Here is a 23,234-nt window from a genome sequence, read left to right on the forward strand (position 1 = left end):
AGCCCTCCTAGGAGGTTACCCATGAGTTGATTCCTATCTTTCAGTTAGAGATACCCACAACTTGCATACTCCTTCATTGCAATACCTCTGTCTTTTTGAAATTGTTCCAGCTGCTGCTGCCACAGGCTACTGTTGCCTACCATTACTCATTGCTGTCCTCCTTCAGGGTCGCTGCAGCTGGTTGAGACTGGATCCCTCAGCCAGGAAAAAAGGTCTGTCCAGCTGTGGGCAAGGCTTTCAAAACCCATATGCAGGAAGCAATACTCAAAAATTTGGTTGAACAGTACAGAGAGGAATAAGGCCGAGAAGGATGCATGGCAGGCTCTCTATCTCACTTACATCCATCCTCAGAGCACTGCAACATCTCACATAGGTATGCATCTGGGAGAGCTAAAAGAGATCAGTTCAGCCACTGCCTTGCTGGCAGAAGTAGAACAAGTGTCTATTTCCATCTTTTGGGCCATGTAAAATGCTACCTGGCTTTCATCAGTGAATGTGACATTAAACTGGCACATTGATCTGGATTCAGCCTTAATAAAGTCAATAACTTTTAGTTCTGCTGAGCTTTCCTATGTAAGCAACTTCCTCAAAAAATGGGGAAAACATCAAATACAAGGTTTGTTTGTGTTGAATCTTTGATGAATTAGTCCATTTATCCTAAAGAATAAGGATGAAAACAACAAGTTCTTCATAGATGGTCAGTTGAAAGCAATTCTGCACCGATCCCATAGGACAGCACAATGGCAGTATTTCAGATTATCATTGGCAAAAGGCAGGTAATAATCACGTGGCAGTTAACTGCAAAAAGCACACTTTACACCTTATGAAGCAAAACTCAAACAGCAGGTTTGTAATTCATGCCAGCACGGAAGATTCCCCTGTCCAGACACAAATAATTTGTTCAGACCAGCATATCAGCTTCAACTTCAGAATGTAATTGTTGCTATCATTTCCTCTTACCTGTAGGCCAGTTATTTTTTCCTCAAAGATAAACAAGTCATTGCTTGCTAAAACGTGACTCAGATAGGAGTCACAAACAGTAACTGCTCACTTTTACTTGCAACAACACCTGAGTTTTAGAATTAACTCAGCACTGTTATAAAGTTCTCACTGACATATTAATTAATAGCATCAGCATTTTACTAAAGACCACATGGAAAAATAATAAACTAACCTTGCTTTGAGACCAATCTCTGGCACAAAATATGAATTACTGATATTGAAAGGTGTGAGAAAAAATATTTTTTCTTTAAAATGTGGGGAGGATATGTCACCTGCTAGAGGGTCCCACCTTGTGTGATACCTAACTTACTGAAAATGCTGTGTCCTCTTCTGCCTGAGCAGTCAAATGCCGCCAGGCATGTAGGTGTGTGGCCTCACACAGAACTCACAACAACAGGAGACCAAAAAAGTTCTTATCTGGTAAGTAAGAAAGAACTGGGGGAAAAGCTGTGAGTGTTTGAGGTGGCTGGACCGCACCTGGCACACTGAGAGCTGATCTCACCTGCAGCCTCTGTGAACCCAATGAACACTCCCCACTGCCACCCCCGACATTAATAATACTTCGGCAGCCAAGGCTCTGCTTTTCCAACTACATCATCTAACAAAATAAAAAGAAGACATGACTCTGCCATGAGACCTATATAGACCAAATTTACTACATAGACCAACTTTTAAGTTTTTTAAACTTTTTTTTTTTTTTTTTACTCAGTCTTCTCGATAGCCACTGAAGAAAAATTATCATTTTTCTGTAGGAAACAGGCTAGTTCTGTGGCTGCATGGAGAAACAAAATTACTTTATGCAGTTAGGCTTCCTCCTGTGCAGGGTTATGTTTGCTTGAATGGGGCAATGAGTGTCTGTGTCCTTACCCCAGGATCTTGACGTGGGGTTTTCCTTGTATATAGCTCACTTAAAGCCTGACAGGGGAGGACTAAGTGAGCACAGCTGGGCCCCTGCAGCCATGGTGCTGCTCCAATTCGGCAGAGCAAGGTAGCCTTGTACAACCCATCTGCTAATGAAGTCATGACCCTTTCCATCAACACTGAATCAGCCCTAATGTCTCTAGTGACAGCTCTGAGAAAGTAATTTTCTTCTTTGCACTAGGTCAGAAGCAGATGCCTCACTTAAGTTTCATCATCGTGACAGGACCTGATGTCATGGCCTTTAAGCCTCTTCTGAAAGATGGGTTTCCACACTGGTAATGCTGTGGTTCCCCCATGGTGACAGGCTATTCAGCGAACAAATAGTCCAGACATCCTTCATTACTCAACAATTCAAATCTGAGCATCTTTCTTTGAACTCTACCTTCAGGAGTCAGGTCCTGAGTATTATCCACGTGCTCCACTTTGGGTCATTGACTAAAACAGAAAGCAGGATTTGCCCTGGTATAGCTTTAAAACTGGCTCATCATACTGCCCAGCTTGGTTCCAAGCAAAAAGCGTCAAGCAGAAGGAAATAATTACCTTGCCAATGTTTTATAGCATATTTTTATGAATGCAATCCAGAGCAATGTTTGTTTTCCCAGACTGTTTTGCACTGTTGATTCTCAGTCAATTAATTACCAACCCTGAGCTCACATCACTCCCACAGTTCCTTCAGCTAACTTGGTGGTATTCCCCATTCCTGTCCTCCACTGCTGCGCCTAGTGAACATCCATAGCTTTGCACTGGCTGTTTAATACTCCTGTCTGCATTTAAAGATCCTTTCTGCTATAGAAAGTAGGGCTGGCCTAAACACCAAAAGAAATCCATGACTGCCTACCCTCAAAAATGTTTATTAGGGATGGTAAAAAGCAAACATTTAAATGTTAAGCTTTTGTTGCTTGCCAGCAGTTATTTCCCACTAAAAGTACCGGTACTGCATCTGGTGTAGTGGGTTTGGGAAATTAATTGAAGAAAGATGCAAAAAAATATTTCTGCCTGCCCTGAGGCTGGTGGTGGTGATGAAGAAATGCACCCAACTGCAACTGAGAAGAGAGGTGGGGAAGGGGGGAGGGAGGGGGTGTCCTGCATCAGAACCCCAGAATATAGGAATCTTGAAAATTATAATTTCTGAGGACTGAAGGGAGTCATCTACTTCTGACATTGATTTCAATGGTTTTAAAATATGGAGCTAGAACAGACCCGGTGACTTCTCTCAAACCAGACTCCTCCATATCCAGCAGCAAAAGACCTCAGTCTTGATTACAAAATGTTTTTAACTACATTTTCAGTTGTTCCAGTGACAGGGGAAGGTTAATGGGTTACTTACAGGCCTTCCTGGAATGTCAGCACAGCGAGTTTCTGGTGCTCGGTGTAGAAGAAGGCTTCTGAGAATCTCCTCACCTGAGGGAGAAACACACAAGTTAAATGTAAGATGTGATGAAAGCTGCAAAGTACAATCAGGCTAAGAACAGAGCAGCGACACTTAGGACCAGATTCCTTAGTACACTCTGTTTGTTAGACCATTCCGGTGACAGAAAAAAACCAAAGAGCTCAGTTCTGGCTTCACTTTCCCAGTCCAGCACAAAGCAACTGATGTTACATATTTTGCTGAGAGGTAAGTGTCTCTTGACAGTAAATCAAGATTTGCTTACTTGCAACTTCTGACTACTTTTCTAAAAGCTGTCAAATTTGCCATTTTCCCCTATATTCTTGAAGTGGGGAAGATTTCTTCCTTTCCCAGCAAGCAAACAGCAGTGGAGTGAGTTACTAAATTAGAACAATTCATAACTGATCATGTCTTCTATGAGAACATCCACAGTGACTCCCAAGAGAGTAAAGGAAGTCCTATACATCAGCCCAGAGGAGAAGCACTATCACGGTAGAAACACATCTGCCCATGTCACGATAGTTACAAGTGAGAGCTCCTCACATCTCTTCATGGACATTGTGTTGGATAATCAATTACAAAAGAGCCACAGATCTGAAGTGGCTGGCAGAGCACCCAGTGTGAAATAAGCTATAAAAAAACTCAGTGCTGCTATCTGCCCTGGATTAAGCTTTGAGTTTAAATGAGTCAAGCATAATATACAATCAAATGTACTAAGCTGTTAAACTGCAGCCCATACTTTACTAATAATATTTGTAAAAGTGACCTCTGTTACAGTGTCAGAAAATGGCAGCAAAAAGCATGTCATCGGACCTCTGCATCTCCCTAAATCCCAGCTGTGCTTTAACAAATAGCTTTTGTAAAAAAACAGGACTAGCAGACCATATCTTAATAGTATGTCTTTTCAGATGAGGTTCTGAAACTTTTTTTCCAGAGCTGGGAAAGTATCATTACACACAGTCTACATGGGGAGGGACTAAAGCACACAAAGGTATGTAATTTGGCAAAGGTCGAGCAGGCAATCAGCACCAGTTAAGGCTGGAACAAACCACAGGCTGGGATTCACCTTGCTGGAGTGCTGGAGCTGGGAGCATACAGAATTGGGCCCTTTGGCTGAAAGCCATCCAGGTCCTCTCAGAGTCAGGGGAGACCTAGTCAAACTAATCTGGGGAGTCTCAGCATCAGCCACCTCTTCTTGGAACTTTATGCCTCCTTTTTGCAAGCTCAGCCATGCTTTTGGGGAGCACAACCACAGAGCTGTTCTGGTCACTCTGGAGAGTAAGCAGACCTCCATTGACTTTGAAAGGATCCAGAAGATAAGCTGAGATGTAGATTCCTATGCTGTAGATTCCAAAAGCTGAGGGAGGTGAATCCTACCTTTTTCTCTGCTTCCCTACTCTAATGATTAGATCAGACTACGACGAGTTCAGCCCAGGTGATGTGCTGAACTGATGCTTGGTCAATAACCAAAACCATCCTAATGGAAGACAGCACTTGCTGAACCAATCAGATAAGCAGATCTGACAAAGTTAGCTCAAAAGATAAGTGCTTTTGTGCCTCCTTTATTGTCAGGTTCAAAAAGCAATTTCCACATGGACAATAGTAACATTTTGTTGTGTACCCCTCACTAGGAGAAAGGCAAGAACTAGCTATATATTTACATGTGACACAGTGAAGAGAACAAATCTATAATCCCTCATGGTAGTTTTGTGAAAGAAGCTGAGAGAAAATCATCTTTTTAGTTATTCGTCATTGTGATGCTTGTGCTTTAAAAAAAAAACAAACAAAAAAACCCCAACAACATTTATGATTTATGGATATCTAGCAGGCACAGGTGATATCTACCTCTTCCCACCCACCTCCTGTTCCATCTCTGATTCTGGTGTTCAGAGTGCACTCATTTTACACAGGATCCTGGGTCCCATAAAAGCAACAGCCTGCATTCCAGAAATTGAAATCTGTAATTTCAAATCCTAGGCTTCACTTCGTCACCTCTTGCCATGCTCACCCCATTTCAAATAAATATTCATATGGGCAGAATTTTATTGGAAATATATGTCCAAATAAATCCTTAACATCTGTCAGGATGGTGCCATTACTGCATTTACTTTAAACTTCTTAACGTTACCCTTAGCATGTGATGTTCCTGAGTCAGGTAAGCTGTAACTTCTGGATGGAGCGTTGCCACTTCCAGGAATTGGGTCCACAGGGACAGGAGGTGGGAGCAAAGCCAGGCGAGGTCCTTACTTATCTGTTCTGCTATCTTCTCTGGATTGCTCAGCAGCTGGAGGAGAGAAAGGGAATTCTGAGTGCAAGACAGTGTCATGTAGGAAAATCAGTTCGTATGTTAGATTAAGTCCTTTCAGGAGCAACAACACCACAAAAAAAAAAAAATCCTCTTGATTTAGAATTATTATTTGAACTACTATTTTCAGTTATTTTACCCCAAACAAAGCTGGTGAGACTTTCGCTGTTACTCGTTAAAAGCCACATATTTTCGCGCAAAGGCTCTCAGTTGCAGAACTGGAAAGTACGAAGTGGGAACAGCCTCAATTTTTGCAGACACTTTACTGCAGATGTAGCAATTGAGGGGAAAAACATTCGGTGAGAGTGTGTTCCAAATTACCCACCAGATGGTGCTGGATGCCATGAAATAAGAAAATAGGGGCCGGCATCTCCCTCCTGTTAGCAAAAGCAGCATTAGCCGTGTCACATAGGATACCAGATGGGTGATTCAGTGGCGACTCGGGGCGGGGGGGAATGAACAACAAATCCCAAACTAAACCACTGTGTCCCTAACAGGTGATGAAAACAGCCATCCCAGAGTCTGCTGTTGCTTTTCTCCCATGTGAGGACATGCTGGAGCCCTCAGTGCCATATTGTCTTTAGGCTGCAATTCTGGGCTAAAGCTCTGCAGCCCAGGAAGGCATGTCAGCAGCAAAGTCTCTGCGTATCCATCTCCCTGGTTTCACAATTTCTTGAACAGGAGACAGACATTGCATTTTACCTCCATATTTTGGCACAAAGAGTACAGAACTGAGCCTTCACCTGGTCCTCGGGTCCCTACCTGCTTCCATGAAACAGGTAATACTACCAGGAATACCCCAGAAATAATACCAGAGGACTTGCTTATCAGTTCCTAGTTCCTGGTTTGGGGGTTTTGGGGTTGTTTTTTTGTTGTTGTTGTTGTTGGTTTTGTTTTGGTTTGTTTTGGATTTTGGGGGGGGGGGGGGGGATTTTTGGGGGTTTTTTTTGTTTGTTTGTGGTTTTTTGTTTTGGTTTGGTTTTTGTTTGTTAGGGCTGCAGTCTAGCTGAAAGCCTGTTTATTTTTCACATTCTATTATGCAGGTAGATGCTACAAACTAAGCTGTGATTAAAAGCAAATTTTCTGTGTGAGAGATGGAGAAACAAAGAAAATGCGTGTGTGGATAACACAGTCACTGAAGTTTGTCACGGATTTTACATTGTTTGGGTGCTGCTCTGTTTTAGCAATTTGTTCAGAATGGCACAGGCTCCAGTACCCATTCAGGTACTGGAAAAATCAGGGAGACACTGGTAGACAAAAGATCCTGCCCAAATATTTCCTGTGAGGGCACTACTTTATATACTGCACTCAAATATATATGCTGTATGACAAATTTTTTTAAATTATTATTTAGTAAGGTGCCTATTATATCATAAACTAAAAGTGCAGTCTTCAAAGAAGATGCATTATTCATTTAATGCAAGCCATATTAGAAATAGGTGTATGATGGCTGTTTTTCTAGTCTATTACTTCTTAATCTTTTGAACATATTAGAGAGGAAGGAAAGGGAGGGAAGGGAGGGAAGGAAAATACAATGCCTACTTCTAATTGTGAGTCTTACTTCACTGCCACACACAGGACAAGAGCTTAGTAACACCAGTGATGCAGATCAGAACCCAGGGGCTCGGTTCCTCAGAGCAAAACCCAGCAATTAAACGATCACCGAATGTGATACTGGCTACTCCATTCACATACATGCTGCCGGGCTGTTCCCTGTGGCTGCACCTTTCAAGCCCCACTCAGCGTGGCCTGGCTTTAACAGTACTGTCACACAAAACAAATTAGGAGGTTTTTTTGAGGAGTTATTTTTGCATGTTTGTTTACAAATCAATCACACAAAAAATATTTCCCTTCCACCTTCTCCTGCATTGTGTATCTGCTGTGCGCTTTGGTTGAATGCAAAGCTATGGCAGGTTAAATTCACTTTTTTTCCTTCTTTTGTTTGTATTTGATTTTAAAAATGGACCTGGCTTTGGTAATACAGTGGTAATGGACACTAACACCACAGGCTTCTCTCTGTATGGTTTTTAATAGCATTTTCCTCCTTTATAAATGACTGGTTTTCACATGTTCAGCTGAAAAGGAATGGTTTCAGCTTACACACCTCTAGAGGCAAAATACTGGGAAAGCATTGCCAATACGAATCTGGACACCTTACAGAGGCACATATGGTTTCAGCATGCTTACACTTCAGTGATGGTCAATGCTGCGCCTGTGTCCCACCAATGCTGTACAAGATCTCAACATCCATCACTTGAGAATCGCTGAAAATTCAGTGTCTTTATCATCGAATTACACATAGATGGATAAAAGCTATCATCCCAGGATGCTAAGGCAAAATGTTTTCATGGCATACAGGAAAACCAAAGGTTTTTATAACACCCCAGAGAAACAGCTGTTCTACCTGTTGTATGATCTATCTGTTGCTACACTGTTCCCAGTAGCTTTCAAACAATAGGCAAAGGAGTCAGGCTTTATTAATATTGCCCTGCAAAACAAGTCAGTAAGACTTTTGGAAGAATAAGAATTGGACAGAAATGAGAAAATACAGAGAAATTAATGCTGGCATTTTCTGGCGTATGCCAAACCAATCTGGACTTTCCCAGACCTGGAAAATAAGTCCAAAGGAGATTCTAGATTGTGTTGTCTGACCTCCTATACCCTTACAGCTTCTAAATCTAGTAAAGCTGAGCCAAATAACTTATATTTCTCTAAATCAAATTTATATGAAATCAGATTTCTTGCAAAGTATACAAGTCATGACTTAAAATTAAGAAATTTGCTATTTCAACCGTTTTTCACCTATGGCTGACAAACATTAGCCCATCATTCATAACTGGACTGTGAAAGTACTTCCACTTTGGTTTGGCTTCAGCTCCCCTCCACTGCTATTTTGTCACTCTTCCCTATGCTGTCCCTCCTGCTAATAAACTGAGCAAATAAAATATATTAAATATCTGATTATAAAGCATTTTCCCCAGTGATTAACCAATGTCTGCGTTTCTTCCTGGCACCCCTGACAACTTGTCTGTGATACACTTGAAATAAACATGGCAGAAACAATTCCAGGAGAGTATTTCAGTTAGTTTTGTGCCAAACCCAGTTTTTTCCTTCCATGAGCCTTCCTACACATATAGGCATTTTTATTTGAAAAGGTATGGCTGTGCAACCTTCGAAAGTATCTTTTCTCCTGTCAGCATAAAAGCTGTAATTGCAACCTACCCCAAAAAAGAATTTTCTGCATACTGTGATACTCAGGGCTAGGCTCACTAAAGGATGCTAAAGCAATCCAGCTGGTGACTTGTTAAAAGTGACAGAAACATCTTGTGACTAATCAAAATTATATTAAATTGTTGGTGGAAAAGAAACATTAAACAAACTTTCTGATGGCACAAAAATCCCTTTCTCCCTGCTGTCATGGACTTGAAAAAAGTATGGGTAGATTCTCTTGAAGAAAATACCTGCAGCTCCGTACAAAGCTGAGATAACGTCTCTTCTACAGATAGCTCCTCTAGGAGAAAAAAAAAAAAAGAAACAACAAACAAACACAAAGAAAGAGATTAGGTTTCAGAACAGTAGATGTGAAATGTTAATGCTTTACTGTTTATTCACGTGATAAATAGGTCATTTGATATTCTTCCCTGACAGACAAGTTTCTGTTTGGATGTGGGCACTCCACCTTGTACTGGTCCAAGTGCAGGTACAACTTCTGCTCCTGTAACCTGGACCACTAAACCTACAGAAGTTCTGGAATGTTATTGCCGGGACAAAGCAACAGAATTTGTCTTTTTGTTGTCTACCCTCTCTTCAGTAGAAGTTTGTTATACTAGCCTTTGGTATTTTCAGCCAACTCCAGAACTGAATGCAAAGTCTCACCATTGCAAAGTCTGAGCAAATGATGTGCAAGAAATGGTTCTCCCTACGGTGCTACACAGAACTGTGTACATGATACCAGATGTCTGACTAGTAAAAGACCGGGCATCTCTGCACTGCCTTGTGGAGTGTGAAGTACCCCTCCACTCCTACAGCAAGCAGCAGTGCTTTAATGTAATCCTGAGAGAATCTAGCACAGGGACGCGCCGCTTTAAATGCACCACAGACTATAAGGCAAAGGAGGACATAAATCAACTCTCCAACTTTTGGCAGCTTGGTTTTGCAATGCGGAACTTTCTAATAGTATTCGTAAAGAAAAAGCAGAACAACCAACAGGCAAATCCCCCAAATGAGCCTTCTTAAATAATACTAAGGAATGGGAAAGGACAGACTGAGGTGGGTAACGCCTTGAAAAGACCCACCCTCAGCTGGTAAAATTTGGGAAATAATAATTTTCACTTTTAATGTCGAAACTAGAGGGCTTTTTTTCTTTTTTTTTTTTTTGTAATACTACTGAAGAAAATAGAATTAAGAAAATCTGCAGAGATTTGTAGTCTTGGATTTATCTTACCTATCTTTAGAATCCTATGATGAGATTCATCTGACCAATATAGATGCTTTACAACTGAATGAGTAATTTACATTGTTCCCTTGGTCAGTGGAGAAAAATGAGTAAACACAAGGTCCGGTTCATGCCATGCCAAGGTGGAAAGCATTTCCTGTCAGGTAACATACTTTATTGTCCTAAATGGGCCTGTTTCTCATTAATGATTGTAAGAAGACAGACAGAAAAATTTGCTTCATATTCATCACACCGGGTGGATCTTACACCCCATGATTTTTCTTAGTTTTTCCACAGACATCAGAAGATTAGCCTTAAAACCAAATCTTCAGCAGATTTTCAGACTGTGAATAAAATGATGCAAATAGCACCCTGCTCAAGAGGCTAAAAAGGGTATTTGCATTTAGTAAATTTGCATGCATTACAACAAGTACATTTGCAAATTAAGTGCCTGCTTCAGTACCAGTAGTCATTTGAAAACCAAGCTAATCGTATTTAGAAAGCCAATATGTGCTCAGGGGTAGTTCTGGAGTTGTGGTCAACCAACCATGCACAACTCTGCCATCTCCCAACCTGTGAGCCTGTCCAGGTGAGACACAAATCATGTATTATATGTGTCTGATAACCAAGATGCCTGAAGCATGAATGTTGTTGCATGCTGGATTCTGTCTGAGAGCTCATAAGTTGCAAATAAAAATGTTACATTTTTTCTTTTCTCGTATCTGGATTGAATAACACAGTATGGATTCTTCCCACCCCATAATTTTTAGGCTGTCTTGAAGGTAAATATATGTTAGGGAATAAGACGTGAAGTGGAAAACAGGAGCTATCAAACCCGTAAGTCTGTAAAGCATAATGGATTACATCTGCTAGTTCTTGTCTACAAGCACTATACAGTGAAACTGGAAAATGTTTTTTTGCTCCCTTTTTAAATCTGCTGGCCAATGCAGTTGACTCTCCTAATATAATTACCACTGTAACATAACAGACTGATAACTTTAAAACTTGTATACAGAAATACAAAGATACAAAACCACAGATGTGAAATCATGAGCTGCATTCCTTGAATTGAAAAAAAAACAGGTAGGGGAGCAGGAATTAGTCAGGGATGTGCCTCATTTTCAGAGGAGCTCATGCTGTCATTCAAACACAAATTACAGAGCTCTGTCCTGCAAATCCAGCCAACCAGCACTTGAGCATTGGACCTCACAGGCCTGACCAGCCAAAAAAAGCTTCTGCCAAACCCAGAAAAATCTATTAAACAATTCAATTAGGAAGAAAAGCAGAGTAATTTTAAAGAGTAAATTGTAATTATGTAACTGGAAGGGAAGAAATACATTGCAAATTATAAATGAGGGAGTATGTTTCAAAAACATTCATATCGCCTTTCAGATTTTTCTTTTCAGTTTTAAAAAATGTTTGCTCAAGAGAAAAAAATATGCTAGTCTTCCCCAGATTTCATGGCAATTCAGAACTGGAAGTTCATCTTCAAAAAGCAGTTGAGGCCAAAAGTCACTGAAAGGCAAGTATTTTAGAAATTTATCAAAATATTTTACCCCTCTACATGTCAGGCCACATCCTATAAAAGGATTTGCATAAGCTGAGATGGCAGTAATTTTTAACAGTGTGCCAAAATAAATGCTGATCAGAAAACAGGGAAAAAAAATCCTCTAAACTAATCTCTGACCAGCCCAAGAATTTTGGAACTAAAATGTGTATTGGTAATGCAGCACTGTAAAACATTCAGTGATTGTAAATGTCTTCACTCACCCAACTTCAACTGTGGTAAATCAGGAATCTCCTTCATTATGAGGGTGTAGTACACATGAAGTCCTCTTTGAGCATTCAAGAGCAGAAGACAGAGGTCCTTATGCCATTTATATGCATGCTGCATGCAGTTTTCAGATGGGACATAAAAACTGCCCTGTGCAACAGAAGTATCAAGAAAATAAAATACAGAGATTAAAAGTCATGGTCTCCATTTGCCCTAGAGGTTTCCACAAAAACCCAGTTGTGGGCAGCCTTTAATTTCTAATCAAGCAGTAGGCACCAAAGAGAGATTTTAACCACCCCTGCCTCCTAGCCACCTAACTAGCTAGATGTATAACCATAACAGGATCTCATTCTACATGCACATTCTGCCCAAACCACACCAAACTGCTGGGCTCCAACAACGCTGTCAGGTGTACAAAGACCCTCATTACAAACAGTCCAACAGAAGTCCATCTCTGTCCTTCACACATGTCCACTCTGGAGCCACTGTCTCCTCAAAACATAGATACTGCTGTGCAAAACACACCCTCTCTGCTATAGGGGGAGGGACTATAAAGATGGCTACATTCTCTTTCCTTACATCTTCTTATCCCCTTCTGCGAAGACTGTAGCTTCATGGTACCACAGTGTACTTTGTTACGCATAGTAGTGAAAAAATAGCAGATGGCATTGCTATCCTATCAACAAATATGAGACACTCTAGGATCAATGTCTGGATTCGTACATCTCTTAGGGGAGGAGATTGGACAGATCACTTCAGGTTTTGCATGAATATTTCCCAAACAACATAGTTACACTTCGAACATAAGCTGAGTTTCCATTAGGCCACCATAAATTAAAAGTTTCCACTTTTGTACAAGTGGTGTTTTTTGACAGATTACTCATATTTGAAAATTGCACTTCTCAGATTTAAGATAAAGCTGATTATTAAACTGTGGGTTTGTGCCCAGGATTTCATGGACAGTTGCAAGGAGTAGTATGACAACTACCAGCAACAGTTCATATTTCTGAGGTCTCTGTATGCATTTTACAATTTTACCCAACAATAGAATAGAAAGCTGTGTGAGCACTTGCAATCAATGATTACATCTGGTTGCTGTTACCCCAGACAGGAGTAAATTATCTGTATCACAGGAGGAGAAAGGGTTATGCAAACAGAGAATTGAGAAAGCCGCCTTGGTGCTCTGTCCTTGAACTTACCTGAAATATCAGGTAAATTGGGAATACATCTAGATCTGCTTTTTACAGCATATGGGCTGCACAAAGGCACCAGGATAGGACTCTCACTGTTGCATAGCTATGGAGAAACATGAAAAATTTGCAGCTTAGTCTACTGCTTACCATTAATGGGGTAAGACTACAATTCCTACAGTCCAGCTAGGTACTGATTGCCTTTCCAGACACTGACAGTCCCAATAGCTATGAATCTCCAGGAGCAACAGTGAAGGCTCACCAACCACATCCCAGTGCATCTCCTGTGGTTTTTTCCCCCCTGACCTCCCTAAAGCCTGTATTTCATGCCTCTTATCTTGAGCTGGGATGTTTCCGTCAGATTTCTCATGTAAATCTTCAAGATGTTAAATAGCATTTTGTGGTAGACACAAAGGGGACCGCTCATCTTGATGCACAGAGAAATGGCTGATGATAATTGATAGAGTTGGTTGCTCTTGGAAGGTGTCAAAACCTTCACCCACAGCATGAACCTATTTTACTTTCACCATATAATATAGAAAAAGGGATCATAAAGAAACGCTGATGGAAACGAGAGAAAATTGGAAGCAGATTGCTATACAATGTCATGAAGAAATGACCTCTTTTATAATCCATTGCTGATTTTTTTAGGCAAAACTTGCTGTGGCATTTAAATGTTACACTGATGAGCAGAAGAAAAATGTGAGATAATTTCATAGTTCATATTGATACTATAGCACAGTGTTGTGCCAGACCACTTTAATAGGTCTATTTTCAGCCTTTCTTGGCAGAGGTTATTGTTTAAAAATAAAAATAAAAAGTAATAGAAAAATGCAACTGCAGGTGGGCTTAAAAAAATGTGTGAATTAAAGATATTAAAAATCTTTATCAGTTAGTTCTGTTTTAAATTCTTCAGTGTTTGCCCACTTCTTTTAGAGTGCTTTTTCATATTTGAATTCAGCTGAATTAATAAAAAATATTAGAGACCAGATAGTTCAACTTCCTGAAGCACAGGGTTTAGGAAAGTATACTTTGTAAAGATTATAGACAGTGGCAAAATGTAGAAAGGGGAAAGAACAATTATAAAAAAAACCCCAACAAACAGTTCATTGAACATTGTATGTCAGCAGCATAACTTGGTCATTATTGTAGGAATTCAGAATAATTTAGGCTGAAAGGGACGTCTGAAGATCATCTAGCTCAACCACCTGCTTAAAATAGGTCTAACTAGATCAAGTTGCTCAGTGTTGTGTCCTGCTGAGCCTGGAACATCTCTGAAGAGGTTCTACCACCTTTGGAATCAGGAGAAAGAACAGAGCCTTTGCCGCTATTTTAGCCATACTCTATACAATTCAGACTGGATCGTCATGTTGGAAAAGATGTTTTAGGATAGAAGTATGGATAGCAAATGCTGTAGTTCTCCAAAGTAATGTTGGTTTTCTACATAAGTAGGATCATACTGAGTTCCTTCTGCTCTCTCTTGAAAGGAGTGCCATATTTTAATATTAAGCACTAAGACTAACTTGGTGTATTTCTCACAGAAAAAGGTTCTAGTTTTATGCCTTCCATTTTAAGACAAAATATGTATGGAGAAAGATTGTCAAATATCTTCATTAAAAGCAGACACTAAGAAAATTCTGGGGTCTGAGAGAACGGCTCACACACGCAACTTGAGATACCACTTCTGTTGAGAGACGGAGGACTGACAGAGAAAAACACATTGCTGGGGAGTGATGGTTTTCATCCTAAAGCTGACATCTGAAATCAAGGAACTGAACTGTGGCCACTTCCTCCCGTTAGTTATGCAGGAAGCACAGGACAACTGCCCACGTGCTCTACACTGTAGACACACAGAATCAGGAAGACCAACTACAACCGCAACAGGCAAGTCAAATTCCCTCTAACGTTGCTGTCCGTCAAAATGTAAACTTTCTTCAAATACTGTAAGATATGTATTATAAACTCGTGTGCATAGAAGGCTGAAAATATTCCTCCCAGATCTCCTTTCTCTTCCTGTCCCAGCTCTCTGGGAGGAATATCTGGGCCAAAGAAAGGTGCTGTGTGTACAGAATACCATTGCATGTGAGGAACAGTACTACACAGGCACAATTCAAAGTCATGCCAAACAGGCACAGTCCAGGCTGTGCCACCCATGAGTAAGAGGCCATATAATGAAGCTGAAACATTTTGATGAAACTCTATTAAATGGCAACTGGCTTTGAAACCCTGTTGTTTAATGGGAACATCTATCCTAATTTGAAAAATCATCTTGTCAAGGTGATAGAGAGCGTGACAGAAAAAAGACGCCAAGCTCCAATTCTCTGGTCCCTCGGTGACAGAAAGATATTACCGCTCTCACAGGACTGTTTCTTCTGAAAGTTGTCACACACACACAGGATGCAGAGCAGGATATAACAGTGATTATTAAACCCACCTCAGGGACAGTTTAAGTTAATGTGAACTAAGGTCTGTGCATCCTCATCTCCAGGGATCCCAGCAGGGCAGGCATCTGTCAGATGATGCCATTATACGCTGCTGCAGCTAAATCAGCTTATCTGTCACTGTTCAGTAAGCTGAGAAATGTCAAGAAATGTCTTCCTTTGGGGTGGCCCAAAGATTGCAAACCTTCCACATTTGCTATTTCAATAGCACCTTCTTCTGTGCACCTATTTAGGTGGTTCCCTGTTTCCTAGATTATAGACTCAAGCAGGGATCCAGGCTGCAATACTTGCAAACCAAGTTTTGTAACAAACATGGTACAGGCTATTGGAAGGGAAAACACCTCCATAATACTGGCAGTCTGGAAAACCAGTGGCTGTGACCCATTAAACAGCTACAAAGTGTTCAGCTCTCGGGGTTTCTTGAATCAGGGGGGATACAGTTTACTTCTGGTTCAGACAAAACCTCTATTTTTAGAACAAAAAAGCTCACACCGACAATCCCAGGTTGCACAAGGCATAACGGCTGCCCTGGGCTTGTCGTGTCCGTTGTAAAAGGACGTGTTAGTTTCCTCTGTAAAGATTCTCATGACCTTTTGAGGTAATTCTTTGGTCTACTGTTATTTTAATCACATTAGTTTGTAGGTAGACAGATTTCTTCTACGTTAGTTGTAAAATGCATCTGCACTGATTTCCTTTTCCAAGACCCCCTCTGTCTGTAACAGTAGATTGTACCTCTGGCTTTTGCTCTTTTCTACTTCTGAAAATTTTGGGAGCAAATGAATGCCTGACAAATCTTCACCTCAAGACTTTCAACTTCAAGAAACTCTGATAGCGAAGATGGATGACACCGCAGAAGCGAACAGTACTGACTCCAGAGAAAAGTATGACTTCTCTTGCACTGACATCATCAGAGGGAAAACTGGTCAAGAAAGAGGCAGTCAGGAAAACAATGCAAACAACTTCAAATAATGCTGATGACTGCAGACTCTGCAATGATTTAAGAATTGTCTTTTCCCTGTGGTATCTGAAAGAATATCGGCTGTATTGATCCCAGATATCAAAAAAAAAAAAAAAAAAAAAAAAAAAAAAAAAAAAATTGTTCCATCAGTTGCCAAATGAGATTATTTTCCAGCACCTATCTGATGAACTCAGCAAGGAGATTCTTTTTTATGTAGAGCAAGTTACCAGTAGACAGGTAGGCATATTACCAAAACCAACAACTAGTGATTTCAAGAAAAGGAAAAATATTACCAACTTTGGAGACTGAACTAGTCCTGTGAGTGCTACATTTGAAAAGCTGGAGACAGGGAGCTTGATAAGTTTGCACCTTCCCTAATCTTCTATAAAAATGTTCTTGTGTTACCCAAACTAGAAGCGAGGCATCAAACTGAATGTATTATACTGAAAGTAGAACCACAGAATAATAGAATCATAGAATCATTTATGTTGGGAAAGAAAGACCCTTAACATCATAGAGTCAGACCGCAAACTTAACACTGCCAAGTCCACCACTAAACCATGTCCATAAGTGCCGCATGTACACATCTTTTGAATACCTCCAGGGATGGTGACTCAACCTCTTCCCGGAGCAGCCTGTTTCAGTGCTTGACAAACTTTTTGGTGAAGATGCAAACAAAACCTCCCCTGGCACAATTTGAAGACATTTCCTCACCCAATTACTTGCTACCTGGGAAAAGAGGCCAGCACTACCTCACTACAACCTTTCAGGTAGTTGTAGAGAGTGATAAGGTCCCCCCTGAGCCTCCTTTTCTCCAGGCTAAGCAACCCCTGTTCCCTCAGCTGCTCCTCACAAGACTTGTTCTCCAGACCCTTCACCAGCCTCACTGCCCTTCTCTGGACACGCTCCAGCACCTCAATGTCTGTCTTGCAGTGAGGGGCCCAAAACTGAACACAGGATTCGAGGTGCGGCCTCATCAGTTCCTAGTACAGGGGGACAATCGCTGCCCTGGTCCTGCTGGCCACACGGTTTCTGATACAGACCAGGATGCTTATGGCCTTCTTGGCCACCTGGGCACACCACTGGCTCATGTTCAGCTGGCTGTCAACCAGCACCAACTTTCCCACCAGGCAGCTTTCCAGCCACCCTTCCCCAAGCCCGTAGCGTCGTTGTGATTCAGCTGCAGGACTCAGAACTGACTCTTGTTGAACTTCGTACAGTTGGCCTTGGCCTGTCGATCCAGCCTGCCCAGATCCCTCTGTAGCTTTCCACTGTCAAGCAAATCAACACTCCCATCTAACTTGGTGTCATCTGCAAACTTACTGAGGGCACACTCAATCCCCTCAAGACCATCGATAAAGATGGCCCCAATACTGAGCCCTGGGTCACACCACTTTTGATTGAATGCCAACTAGATGTAACTCCATTTGCTACCACTCTTTGGGCTCAGGCGTCCAGCCAACTTTTAACCCAGCACAGAGTACACCTCTCCAAGCCATGAGCAGCCAGTTTCTCCAGGAGAATGCTGTGGGAGATAGCGTCAAATGCTTTAATAGACTCCAGGTAGACAACATCCACAGCCTTTCCCTCGGCCACTAGGCAGGTCATCTTGTTGTAGAAGGAGATCAGGTTCATTCAAGCAGGACCTGCCTTTCATAACTTCATTCTGGCTGGGCCTGATCCCCTGATTGTCCTGTACGTGCTGCATGATCGTGCTCAGGATGTTCCATAACCTCCCCCAGCACCAAGGTCAGACTGACAGGCCTGTAGTTCCCTGGATCTTCCTTCCCACCCTTCTTGAAGATGGGCATCACATTTGCTAACTTCCAGTCAACTGAGACCTCCCTGGTTAGCCAGGACTGATGATCAATGATAGAAAGTGGCTTAGTAAGCACTTAAACCAGCTGCTGTAGTACCCTTGGGTAGATCCCATCCTGCCCCATAGACTTGTGTGTCTAAGTGATGCAGCAGGTGGCTGATCGTTTCCCCTTGGATTATGGGGGCTTCATTCTGCTCCCCACCTTCCAGCTCAGGGCTGGGTACCCAGAGAACAACTGGTCTTTCTATTAAAGCCTGAGGCAAAGGAGGCATTAAGTACCTCAGTGTTTTCCTCATCCTTCGTCACTGTGTTTCCCTCTGCATTAATAAAGGATAGAGATTCTCTTTACGCCTCCTTCTGTTGTTAATGTATTTATAGAAACATTTTTAATTGTCTTTAATGGCAGTAACCAGATTAAGTTCTAGTTGGGCTTTGCCCTTCCAAATTTCCCCCCCGCATAACCTCACGACAGCCTTTTAGTCCTCCTGAGTTGCCTGCCCCTTCTTCCAAAGGTCATAAACTCTCCTTTTTTCCACCAGAGTTTACACTAAAGCTCTCTTCAGCCTCTTCCCCTCTGGCTTGTCCTCTGGTACATGGAGATGGCCTGCTTCCACAGCTTTAAGATTTTCTTCTTGAAGAACGTCCAGCCTTCCTGGACTACTTTGCCCTTGAGGACTGCCTCTCAAGGGACTCTGTTAATGAGGCCCCTTACCTCTTTGCTGCCACGTGGATCTTCATCCCCTACCTCCACTAAGATAGCTAAGGTGCTGCAGGCATTAGTACAGGGACATTTCAGATGTGCTCGAGTGTGCTCAGCTCATCATGGAACAGACTGAAGGAGCTCACTAGCACACCGTTCCTCAAATATTGGCATGCTGCCCGCAGGCTTCTCTCTAGGGAGCTGGGTTTTATCCCTTTCCCCCTTCAAATCTAGTTTAAAGCTCTTTCAATGAGCCCTGCTAACTCCTGTGCAAAGACCCCTTTTGCCGCTTTGAGACAGCTGCACCCCATCTGTCACTAGCAGGCCTGGTGTCATGTAGACCAATGCATGAAACAAAAGCCCAAGACTCAAATTCTGCTGGTAACACCAGTCACAATGCAAGGTATTGATCAGCTGGGTCTTCTTGTTTCTTCCCTCATGGCTCCATGCAACTGGAAGGATAAATGAAAACACTGATCCTGATCCCTTAACCAGTCATCCGAGGGTCATTAAGTCTCTCTTGACTGCCCTGGGACTTTTTATTGCAACTTCATTGCTGCCTACATGAAAAAGCAATAATGGAAAATAATCTGAGGGCTGTGCCAGGGAAGGAAGTCTTCTCATCACATCTTTAACCAGGCCCCAGGTAGGCGGCAGACTTCCCTAAGAAGTGGGCCAGTCAGCATATTGGGCCTTCAGTTCCCTTCAGAAGGCTGTCTCCTATGACAACGACCCATCTTTTTTTCTTCATGGAAGCAGTTTTGATGCAGGGCATGGGCCAATGTAACCAGCAACAACTCCAACCTAGATGAACCATTGTCCTTGTTTGGTTTCACCTGCAGAGCCTTGTATTGTATCTATGATGCAAGGGCATCTGGGAAGGTGGGGTAGTCACAGAGGAGATGCGCCTGCTGCACCAGGCAGGAACTTGTCACCATTGCGCCCTATCCCTTAAGCTGCTATGCTCTCCTGGGTGGAGAGAGGACAGGGAATCCTCTGTATCACATATCTTCTCTGCCTGATGTGTATGTCTCAGAGAAGGCTGGGTGCAGCTCAAATAGCCTGTCTCCCTCGCATACTCCCTGATACTCTTCAGACTACTCCCCTCCTCCTGGAGTTCTGCCACTGAGCGTAGGAGTTCCTCCAGCCGGGTGCACCTCCCACAGGAGAGCTCACTGCTGCTGGCTGGTACCGCCATAAGAGCCAGGCACAGCCTGCAGCCTGGCACTGGGGTGGCTGCATGTTCCCACCAGAGCTCTGTCTGAGAAGTTCCATCAGTTATGGTGGGTGCAGAGCTTAGAGTGATCATGGACTTCTGTCGGGTAGATACCATTGCTCCCTGGTCAACGTGGCAGAGTTACAGTGCCCTTCCTGCATGCCCTTCTGTGCAAACTGGAGCTGCTTGCCTCCATGACAGGTACTCCTCTGCTGCTGTGGCACGAGCTGCAGGCTCCCGGTGGGTGTCTCAGCACCTCTGAGGTTCCCCCAGTTCAGGAAACCCTTCTGTGCACTGCACTGGAGTGCTCCGCGGCCGACTGTGCCAGCACCAGAGCTGTTCACCGCAGCAGCAGAGTAAATGTAAAATACTTCATGGTTCCTTGCTTCTCAGTTTCAAAATGGAAAAACTAATTTCTCTAAGTGTCAGGTGAGCAACTAAGTATACACATTCTATCAAAAAGGATATATCACTTAATGTATGTTTGCAGGGTGTCATGAAGAATCATGTACACATAGCCTTCATTTCTCCATTTCTCAGTTTACTGAGGAGTGATGACAAAGAAAAACCTACTGAAACACTAGGTTAAAACAACTGCTTAGTGTTTTGGAAATGTAAAGTTCTAAGTTCAATCTGATCATGTTCTGCAAAGCCAGATCCCAACACTGGACTATCACTGTCCCTTGTCTATCTGTCCTCCAAGATGTTCTTCCATGAGATTTACCCAGCCAAGGAAAATAGCCTACAAAATCAACAACTCCAAACAAAATTAACATTCTTGACAATATTCCTCCTGAATACATTTAAATAAATCAGCCTTTTAAATTAATAGTTTTCCTGTGTAATGCTCTTTTCAGTCAACAGATTTCTCCTGTAATTAGAGTGTGATGTTTTATAAATGTACTTTTCCTTTATAACAAGAGAATGAAAATTACTTGAGAAAAGCAAACACTGCCATTAAATAAGGTTCATGCTAATTCATTATTCAAATGCAGAGAACAATTTGTGAATATCCACTTCCAGTGTACTAAATCCATCTAATATCAAAAGGCACAATTGGATTTTACGTTTTGTAATATACAGTAAGTTGCTTGTATTTGTTTTGTATTAAAGTAATTTCACAAGCAGTGTTAGCTATATGCAACGTTCCAACAATAGCACTAACAGTTGGCAAATTAGACCCTTTATGTTTATCTAATTCGAAACAGCATTTCACAATTCAGATTCAAATTCAAATTCCTTGTCAAGAATTTTAAGATGCTAAAAAGCCAATCCAGACTGAACAGACAAGTTTTGCAGTCTCCAGCAGTATTTCATTAGCAGACACAACTAGCCTACCTTGCTTACTTCTGGCAAAGATCTAGAGAAGAGCTTGAAGCAGAGGAATAAATCTCAGCATCCCAATGCGAATGCAGTTTCTGAGAGCACAGTACCTACCCATTTGTCTGCGTGTCACCTAATATATAAGTTTTATTCTAGCTTCAAACTCTCTGACCAAGGTGATTCTTCAACTCTACTTTAGAAACTGTTCACAAAGAAAGGAGATTTCCTCTTATTTGGTGGTTGGAAATTACAGTTACAGCTTGAGCTAATACATTAGTGTTTAGACCCCATTATAATTTTTTTTGAAAAAAGGATGAAGATTAAAAGATAACAATTTCTAGTAATTAGGGATATGACTGAAGCATACAAGCAGATGAATACTTTTTCACATGTGTAGGAACACAAATGACAGAAATATTTGTATTTTATAATTAACGGGGGGGGGGCAGTGCAAGCAAATCAGGACAGGAACTGGGACATACATCGTGCAGCTTATGTTATGCCAGTTATCTTATGCTTGCTAATTATTTCACAAATATCTATATCTGCAAAGTGTTTGTTAAAACCCCCAACCAACCAGACCCTAATCTATTGGGATCTTTGCATCAAGTCACACAAGTATGGGAATCTAATCTCCTGAACAGACAGTCTGTTGCTGTCCAGAGGATGATGCAAGTGTCCATTGCAAGGGTCCTTACAGTGATCTTCAGCTGGATCAGGTGAGACTCTCTGAACTGTTCTTCTGCTTACCAGCCAGGCTGCAGCCCTGTGTGACTACTCTAGCACATGCATCATCCATTGTTATTGAGTTTCTTAAACTACATCTGAAACATCTCCTCAATATCCCAACTGTTTATAAAGGACTGTTCTAGACAGACCTCTTCAGGAATACTTTCTATTGACCATCCACAAGAGTCTTATCTGCGTGTAGTTTGGTCACTTCTGCATCAAGTACCTCCCATCGGAATTGCTGGGACAGCCAGATTGACTACCTAGGACGTCAGTCACTGACCAGTACACCTTGTGTGCTTTGGTGTAGCTTTTCTTGGAGCTGCTTGGAGGAATCACTAGGCCTGATCAAAACTCTCACCCAGAAAGGTTCTACAGCAATGAGTTCAATGCTGCTTCTAACTGTTGCCACCTTCTCTCAGGTTCATCAATTATCTCATCCATACAGGCAACGAACTGAGGGGTTCCTGGACCTCCAGTGAAATAACGCCGAAGTGCACTGAGTGTCCATATAGTCACAACCCTACTATTCCATAACTATAGGATGAACTTGAACTTCATATTTATAACACACTAATCACTGACATTCATAGCTCTTGCCGCCAATGATACTACACTTTATTTTACAGAAGCTTTCAGGAAAGTAATTTCCAAAAGATTCATATTACTTACATGACAGTTAAGGCAGAGACCCCAATAAAAACAGGTCTGCTATATCTGCCCCTCCACAGAGACAGAAAGTGAACACAGATTTACTAAATGGCTAAAATTATTTTAGTTTTTAATTGATTTTCTTTCTCTCCCTCCTTTAACCCTGTTTTTTTTATTTATTTATTTATTTATTTATTATTTCTTGCTGAGAAACCAATAGTAGATGCATAGATACTCCCTTTTGACATGAAGGGACACACATGACTATGCATGTTGAGGGAGACATGATATATCCCTATTAATCAAACCAGTCTTGTGAATGTAAAATGTAAAATCTACAGCTTGAGCAGAGAAGTGGTGGGAGCAGGGCAAGTTCTTACCCC

General features: G+C 41.7%; 1 protein-coding gene across 1 annotated transcript in view; it reads right to left on the reverse strand.

Annotated features, from left to right (window-relative positions):
• Positions 1 to 23,234, reverse strand: part of FAM135B (family with sequence similarity 135 member B) — a 231,047-nt gene that overhangs the window by 27,812 nt on the left and 180,001 nt on the right. The window contains exons 9-12 of the mRNA XM_056333129.1: positions 11,821 to 11,974; positions 9,077 to 9,126; positions 5,439 to 5,594; positions 3,251 to 3,324 (exon numbers count right to left, since the gene is read on the reverse strand). Of these exons, the coding sequence (XP_056189104.1) occupies positions 3,251 to 3,324; positions 5,439 to 5,594; positions 9,077 to 9,126; positions 11,821 to 11,974 (434 nt within the window). The remainder of the gene's footprint in view (positions 1 to 3,250; positions 3,325 to 5,438; positions 5,595 to 9,076; positions 9,127 to 11,820; positions 11,975 to 23,234) is intronic.

This window comes from Falco biarmicus, chromosome 3, assembly GCF_023638135.1.
Source record: "Falco biarmicus isolate bFalBia1 chromosome 3, bFalBia1.pri, whole genome shotgun sequence".
Lineage (NCBI taxonomy): Eukaryota > Metazoa > Chordata > Aves > Falconiformes > Falconidae > Falco > Falco biarmicus.